At 37.1% G+C, this 8,584-nt stretch overlaps 1 protein-coding gene across 4 annotated transcripts in view; it reads right to left on the reverse strand.

The window, feature by feature from the left end:
- LOC103707808 (ADP-ribosylation factor GTPase-activating protein AGD3-like) overlaps positions 1–8,309 on the reverse strand; it is a 28,658-nt gene extending 20,349 nt beyond the window's left edge. Inside the window, exons 1-3 of one of the 4 annotated variants that reach the window (XM_088706595.1) lie at positions 8,263–8,309; positions 7,637–8,015; positions 2,558–2,634 (exon numbers count right to left, since the gene is read on the reverse strand). In XM_088706595.1, coding sequence (XP_088562721.1) covers positions 2,558–2,634; positions 7,637–7,681 — 122 coding nt within the window. In that variant the 5' untranslated portion in view covers positions 7,682–8,015; positions 8,263–8,309. Of the gene's footprint in view, positions 1–2,557; positions 2,635–3,214; positions 3,346–7,111; positions 7,264–7,636; positions 8,016–8,138 lie in introns of those variants that run through there. The other 3 variants (XM_088706596.2, XM_088706593.1, XM_088706592.2) reach the window with 3 other exon arrangements.
- Positions 8,310–8,584: the final 275 nt, after the last annotated feature.

Consider the following 8,584-nt stretch of genomic DNA (forward strand, 5'->3'; position numbering starts at 1 on the left):
CCCTCCCTCCCTCCCTCTCTTTTTTCTCTCTTTCTCCCCTCCCTCATCGGCTCTGGCTATATCGATACTAGCCCAGAACAGCATGGTACCATATCATACCGTAGCGCCAAACAATCAGTACGGGTCCCGATACCGGCACAATGTACCTTGAATTAATGCATTTCTCTTGTTATCAATACATTTGAATTTATGAAAATATATGACACCTTTTAAGCATTCTTCATGATTTATGCTTGCACTTGGATAGAATCAAACAACAACAAAGGATTAACAATCGGTGCTTTTTTTGTTTATTTTTTAGATGTTAAAAAAGACCTGCAGCCAACTTCATTCACAATGAAGGCTCACAAAAACATATCTTTCCATAAGATATTAATTAGAGTCATAGGCATCCCACGCTCAATCCTCACGTTCTCATTTTGATCGCATCAAGCATTTTTTTGCATGCCAATCACCAGCCCTGTTGGCATCCCACTCCACATCTCACTGGAGCATTCTCCATTCTACTCAACATATGTTTTATGTAGATTCATTGGCCATGTACCATGGTTGAGGATGCGCGATGTTCACAAGCTGACACAAGATATGAATGTCACCATATTGCTCCTATGACTTCTTTACAATACTACAGTTAGCTATTTCCTTTAAGTAATTATGTTTTCATTTGAATGTGCATAGTTCATCTCATAAATTTGATTTAGATACATCAGTCGCCTGATACTCGATTATTTACCAACTTTAAGTACAATAACAGCAAAAGATAAATGCATTATAATTTGGTCATGGGCACCTGTCTAATGCAGGATGATAATACTCACTCAACGGGATTGCTCAATTTATCAACCCATGGAACAAAAGACATATAAATGACTGTGATAGTATGTAATTTGATGACAAGAACGGTTCTTCTTATGGTCATATCAAAATTATCTGAACATAATATGGATCAATTACGATTGATGAGATGAATTTCAAGTTGCAGGCTACTCCAAGAGTCAGCCTTAAGCCCATATTGATGCAGCACAGGGTGCAGCCAACAAGTACCATGACCAGCTGGACCATGCCAAGCTTCATAGGAGCCAATGAATCCAAATTTTTCTATAATTTTTTCATTAGAGACAATATTGAATTTTAGCCAAGTTTCTATATTTGTAGTAGAATAATTCTAGAATGTTTCCTAATTATTGAGTCAAATTTAAAGTATAATTCTATATTGGGTGAGGATCATCTTTGAAACTTATTGCCTAGTTCTACGACTTGCAATGTTATATAATTCCTATAAGCAATTAAGATGATCAAAAAGTATTAAAGATGTACAATAAAGATGAGCATGTTAAGTTGAATGTTAAATCAAACCAACTAGATAGGATTACAAACAAGCAAGTTAAAGGAGGTAAAGGTTTAGAGCATACAGCATGTGGAATATTAACCGAGATGGTAGGCATGAGATGCAAAGATCTAAGGAGGACACTATTAAGAATGCAAGTTTGGCGTGTTGAAGAAATAAGATTGAGAACAACCATAAATATTTAGAAAAGCTAGCAATGAGCAAGGTTTTAAATCCCGTGGGACGGGTTGTTCCGATTTTCCCGTGGAATGGAATGCACTGCCGTCCCACCCCATCCTGACACTTAGGAAAGGGGATGTCCCAAGCCGTGCCGATCGGGATGGTGGGACAATGACAAAACGGTCCTATCCCGACACTTGGGATGGTACCCTGTCCCAATGTCCTGTGCGATGTCCCGCGAGACTCGAGTCGTCGGCAATGACAGCAAATGTAGCCCTCAACTAGAATGGGAGGTAAAAGAACTTCATGCATTGGCCCTAAACCGTTGAACTAAATCTTGTATACGATTATAATTATAGAAACCAAGTCAATTATAGTGGTAGCATTTTAACAAAAACTCTTTGGAGAGAGATGATTTGTAGGACCATCATGAGACTAATGTCCCTATCCCCACCTCTTCTTTTAAGCTGATATCGATACTAGTTATCAAAAATAATAACCCTTTTTAGAGGGAGTAGGCTACGTTCATAATCCCATTGAGACTAGGTGTTTAAAAGAAATTAGGGATATAGATTCCTTCCATTAGAATTATATAATAGATGCATCAGCTCTAAGGATTTTTTAAGCATGTATTTCTCTTAATTTAATAAATGGAAAGAATCATCTATACTTGCAAAATACAATGTGTGGCGACACGCATTTCATCTGCATGTTACCTATCTAATCACAACTGAAAAATATATTATATATCAAACAATGGTAATTACATTGAAATTATTCTAAGATACTAATTAAAGAGACTAATTATGAACAGGAAAAGATCTCAATTATGATGACAGACATTTCTTGTGTACTTGTCCAAAGAGAAACTTTCCCAAATTTCAAAAGAAACATAAAGATAATGTGTGACTCACAGAAGTTTGTCTTAATACTCAAACCATAAAAATTGCATAATTTTCTGTATATACCTACTTTCTCATGCAAAAGGAATTTCAAGAAACAAGATTGAGTTGAAAACGTAGTTTAAAAGAATCAAAAATCTTGACATACGTATACTTGCGACAGCCTTTATAAAACTTTAGACACCTCTCCCTCAACGATTCAGCACTTTCTTCCAGTGATTGAACCTGTTTATTGGGAAATACAAACCAGTTGTCAATATCATCCAGAAAAAATAAAACTCAATGATGCATGAGTAACATAAATAAAATCAATGATAAAAAAGTGAAATAATTTATTGTTCTATTCAATTATTCTTTGTAACCATTTAATGGTTTTTGGCCATGCATGACCCTTAGCAACCAACCACCACAGGAAGTATGTAATTGCAAATAAATTTCCTATTCTTCCCCTCTATCTGACTTCTTGTTGTGAGTTATTTTCTATGATCTTCAAAATAAGATCAAAGAATGAGAACTGCTGGAGGCAAATATGTTGAATATTCCTCGAAACCTACCCACTGATTTATAATATGGAACACAAAATTGCAGCACTGCACTACATAGCATTTCCCTTTTTCAGTACTCTTTCACTGATAAAATGGAAAGTTTTCTCTGCAACAGTGCAGCAGAAACAATCTACACCAGGCCAGTGAATAAGAAATATGGCGTTAAGAAAAGAGTATGGAGAGCAGCAAGAAAAGTAGCAGCACACCGAAAAACAGGAGAATCAAGCAGATAGTGTCATCTAGAATTTTAGTAAGCTTACCATGCACAATTCACTAAAATAGAAATCAGGGATGCAACATGTTCTGGATAAGCTGAACAGCCCCAACCAATCCAGAAGTTTTTGGAGTGCTGGCAAATACATATGTAGATGATTGAGTTATGATTGGAAAACTGCACCAAGACCATTTGTCTGAGTTCAAGTTGAGGTATAGGACTACCTAACACAACTAAAAAACACGCCAGAATTTATTAAGCTCTCATGGTGACATGAAACTACTTGAATTATATATACAGATACAGAAATATTAAATCTCATCTAGCAGTTTTAAACATAAACAAAGAAATCTTCACTTGTAATTGTCATCTTACATGTTGTTTCAGGCTGCCTTCTCTTATCTCTCCCCATTTCAATCTCTCCATTTAGTCTCCTCAACTTACCAAATTCCATTACTCTATTTCTGCATCATCAAGTGCTACTATCTAGAAATCTAGTATTGTCTTCTCCACTCATGACATACTCTTGTTGATGTTGTCAGTATGGTTTGACTCCAGCAGGACTCATTGTCAGTGTTCCTTCAAGAATGAAACAATAGTATCTAATAATTTCGAACAAGATGGCCAGCTTGACCATCTCCATAGCACCTGCAGTAAGCCAGTAACCCTCTCTCTCACACACATGCTCTCTACTCTTCTCTCTCATACTTCCAACCATTCCAAAAGCAACTTGATTGGAATTGTGGCCAGGTTGAATTTCTGGCACTCTAGTCAGTTTCGTGATAATGGGTTGGTCTTCGTCTGGGGCTACATTAGAACAATCCTCTTTCTTAATCAGTTTGGCAAGAGCTAGCCCACAGCCCATGTCACCCAAACTTGTTGCATATATTATTGATATACTTTCAAGTTTCAACAAGTCTTTGATTTAAAACAGAAGAAAATATCCTCAGCATTGTCTTCATAGAATTTACCTTTTGATATATCCAAATAATAGTAGAATTCTTCCAAGATCTAATCATCTCCTTAGTAAAGCATATAATTGCTGTTTCTGGGAGTGAATCTCGGACAGGAACTGCTGTAATCAATTTCTTATTTCATAGGAGGTACTACACCCAAGAGGTCTAGGTACTATAGCAGTATATTACCAGAACAGAACCATATGTTAGTGAGGCTCGACCTAGTGTCTAACGAATAATGCACATCTTTATCTTGTTAGATGCCATAAACAATATAAAAAGATTGATGCAGTAGCTGTGTATTTTGCCCATTAGAGTAAAAGAATTCCAACATGAATACAGCATCATAACTTCCAATTTTGTTGGTCCAAACCACAAATACTCCAAAAGCAAGGAACAACTCTATGAAAGACGTAAGGAATGAGACAAGTTTAGGTTCAACTCAAAGAGATTTCTTTCGGATGTAAAAGACAACAAAACAACACGACTATTAGGTGCGACCATAATGCAGCAAACAGCAACTGTCAACAAATATGCTTCAAACAATTTGTTTCCAGACTTAACTAATTGTTGTGCCAGCCACAAGTTTCAAAGTATCAGACCAAACTATAATATGATGCAGGATTATGTATCATGTCCTGGCCCATATAGCACAGTTTTGTAGTGCATTAGTCTTTATTATTTTCCTTTCTGTCTTTACATGCTTTCTTGTTCACTTTATTTCTTATCTTATTTTTTCCATTTTATGTTTAAATGCTCTGTTATGTGTTTTCTAGCAGCAATATCATTGTACGCTCACTTGCCAATAATTATCTTCTTCAGTTCCATCCCTCTAGTTGATCACAGTGTTCCACCAAAACAGATAAAAAAAACAAATTCCATATTGTGAAGAATTTTTACATAACAATTTTTTGTTCCCAGCTAGTTATATATAGATTGATAGATAGATAGATGCATACATACATACATACATATACATTTATCAATCACTGTAAGTGCATATATCCATTTGATCAGTAAATGTCAAAAATTGGGTGATGGCCACTGAACCATTATGACATCCCTGGATGACAAAGTGATGAAAAATGAAGCACGATGGCAAGGACATGTACAATGAAGATTTTAAAAAAAGCTCCTATAGGGAGAGACGCCCCAAAAATGTAAAGGAGGACCTAGTAAAGAGGGATTGAAGACCTAAGAGGAAAAAAACATAGGAGTGACAAAAGATTTGCAAAGATTTTTGATGTACCTATCAACAAAAAATATTGCAACGAAGGGTTTATAAAGCTAACCTAGATTGATTGGGACATTGCTTGATGAGCCACTGAACTTAGTAGGCTAATGGGCCAAATTATTTTGTTTGATTAGAATAAGTTGAGTTATCAAGTTTTGAATGGTTGCCATCAAAATACCCCACCTACTCTCAATGTTGGCTTGGTTTGCCTCCAAGCATGTTAAAAGAAAACCAGAAAAAATTGAACTTCAGCTAAAAAAAAAAAATCAAAACATTTGTAAAGTAGGATTCTCAATCATCATTTCATCCAGTCATAGTGGCACCCCATAATGTTGAATTAAAAAGGATTGAAATTTGAAGATCCTTGCAAAATGGCAGCTCCATCCTCTCCATAATAGTTATTTCACTTCATACGTATAGCAAACAAAGTTTGCACAAAAACTATTTTGTTAATGAGTGCCAATGAGTTTAAAAGGGAGTGCAACGAACCAGTTATTATGACATTATTACATAAAAGTAGCAATATTTCCCAACATTTCAATTCCCATAATATCCCTAATTATATTTCTCCATTAGTGACCTTACTCTTAACCTTGGCATACTCTTCCTAATCCTAGGTCTGTTATCGCTAGGAGTCCTTGACGATCATCTTACCTAGCATCCTTGATCTCTCTCTCCACCCTACCAAAACCCTAATTCTAAAAACTCTTCAATATTATTGGTTTGGAGACCCATGATCCTTTTACTCGCAAGAACCAATTTCCCCAAAAGTTAATAATTAACTAATTTTAACTTTAAAAAATAGAATTTAGGTTTTCTTGAAAAAAGGTTAGAATTTAGTCAAATTGCCTTATATCAGAAATCTTTAGAAGCCACTTGCATTATAACTAGTGTATCACAAAATTGTATTGGATCTTCTTGGACGTTGGAACATCAAACCACCCACCCCTGGGGTTTGATATCATTAGCTCCACCAATTACTTGGCTCCTTCTAAGAGGTGAATAGTTGTATGACACTAATTTCCCTTGGGAGAAACTCTGCCACGCTAAAGTTGTGGCCCACAACTACCAGCAGCATTTCCTTGAGCTCCCAATTTAACACTTACTCTGGCGCCAAACATAAGTTTAACACATTTTTGTTGTGTTTTATTGTTACTAGGAAATTAGGGCGAAAATTTGTCTAGAACAGAGTTAGCTTGAATAAGGTTTTGGACCAATTTTAGAAGCTATTACTTTTTTTAAAGAATTTTACACATCATGCTACTTTCTCATGTGACATGAGAATGGACTTGGTGAATGTTCTCTCCAAAAGACTGGTCATCGATGATGAATAAATTGATGAATTACCCCTGTTTATGATAGAGTCCTAAAACCCCACCATCATTCGTTTAAAAAAAAAAAGCAAAAGAAAAAATGATCCATCAAACTGATTTCGATTCAGCTTTGCCCCTCCTCAAAAGGAGACAGTATGAGCATGTGGACAGATAAGCCCAAGATATCATTGCCCGAGGAGCTCTAATCTGACACAACCAAGGGTCTTTTTCCAAGGATATATGTGCAGAAGTTAGCATTTCAACAATTGGCTATGCAAATTCCTTCTCTACGTGCATGATGCAATGATTGGCAGCCATGTGCATTTGAATACTTATGTTTTTATGATGTCATGGAAACCTCACAATCAATTAAACCAACAAACTACCCTTTGATCAATATGTGTGTACATGCATGAACATGTTGGATTTCAAAATACCACCTTTTTGCAACAACATGCCGTAAACTGCGAGAAAAATCCTATGGCCAATTTGTTGCAGCATGTACTGAATGCAATTGGTTGCAAGAATGAAGACGAGCCATAGTACATGTTCCCAAGGGCTTGCTAACTTCTCTCGCTAGTATCTAGTCAAAGGAATTCCATGCATTACTCTATAATCAGCAGACTAATATCATGTAAGAGCTCGCAACAGCTCTCAAGGTACTCGTGCCTATAAAGACCTAAGAGTACAATCATCTAATTTCCAAAAAAAAATCGAAATACAGGTAAATCATGCTCCAAAAACCAGGCTCATTACAAAGAGCACATCATTCAAGTTAAAATGCTGATAAAGTGGCAGTCTGGAAGATTGTGCTTAAAAAAATAGCAATTATTAAGATATTGAAACCAAAGGGAAGGCCTTTTGAACATCTGCATCGACAACAAAGAAAAAATCATGCATGCATCTAACGGCCTCGAAAAAAAAAAACGAAAAAATTGAGCCAGACTCAGCTGTGAGCCCCTCACCTGCTTCCGAAACATGGGAGAGTCATCGAGCTTGGTGAAATACATGGTGAAGACGAAAACTTTTCCTCCTCCCCAAACCAAATCCTCATCAACGCCCACGCTCCAATCCCCAGCTCGCCCAACCCGACCTCTAATCCAACCCCGGACAATAACAACCCGTCCGAACCCTCAGAGAGGACAGAATCCAGCAAAATTGAACTCCCAACGCATCAATTCCGCTCCGTCAGATCCGGACCCACTGCGGATCGAAATCCACTCCAATTTCTCAACCCCGATCGTCACGAGAAGCTTCTTCCGGCGAAGCCCATCAGCATTCCCTAAGATTTTATCTCTCTCTACCTCCAGAACGCAAGCTCTACAGCTTCAAGGTTCCGAAAACCTAGAAATTCGAAGAAAGAGAGAAAAACAACGAAAAAACACGACGAAATGAGGCGATTAAGGAGGAAACGCAACTCTGATCGAAGAGATTTGGGGAATCGAAGGGAATAATTTAGGGAGAAACCTCAGAGAGAGAGAGAGAGAGAGAGGGGGGGTGGGGGGAGGAGAGAGGGGAACCGAAAAAGGAAGAGAGAGAAAAAGAAAAAAAGGGGAATTTTTTTTGGAGGGAAGAATTTATTTTTACTAACCGGATTTAGAGGGGAGTTTAGCTCTTAAACGTCGGGGCCTTGTGGGTGTCCCGACCGTCATTTCTAGGCGCGAATTATTCATGGAGATGGAGGGCGGTCACCGCCCGGTGAGCCAGTTCAGAAAACAGTAGCCCGCTTTATTTGTTTCTTTTTTGGTTTTTTAACAGCAACTTGTTCTTTATATTCAGAAACTCTGATTGTGTTGTAGTTTGTTTGATCCTTCTCTTTTTCAGACAATTTTTTAGTTTTTTTTATAAACTCTGCCAAGAGAAACACCAATTTGTTAGAAATTTGGCCATAGGGACACTAATATGCTTGGATT

This window comes from Phoenix dactylifera, chromosome 11, assembly GCF_051530095.1.
Source record: "Phoenix dactylifera cultivar Ajwa chromosome 11, Ajwa_hap1_PhDact_Kaust_v1.1, whole genome shotgun sequence".
In the NCBI taxonomy this organism is placed as follows: Eukaryota; Viridiplantae; Streptophyta; class Magnoliopsida; order Arecales; family Arecaceae; genus Phoenix; species Phoenix dactylifera.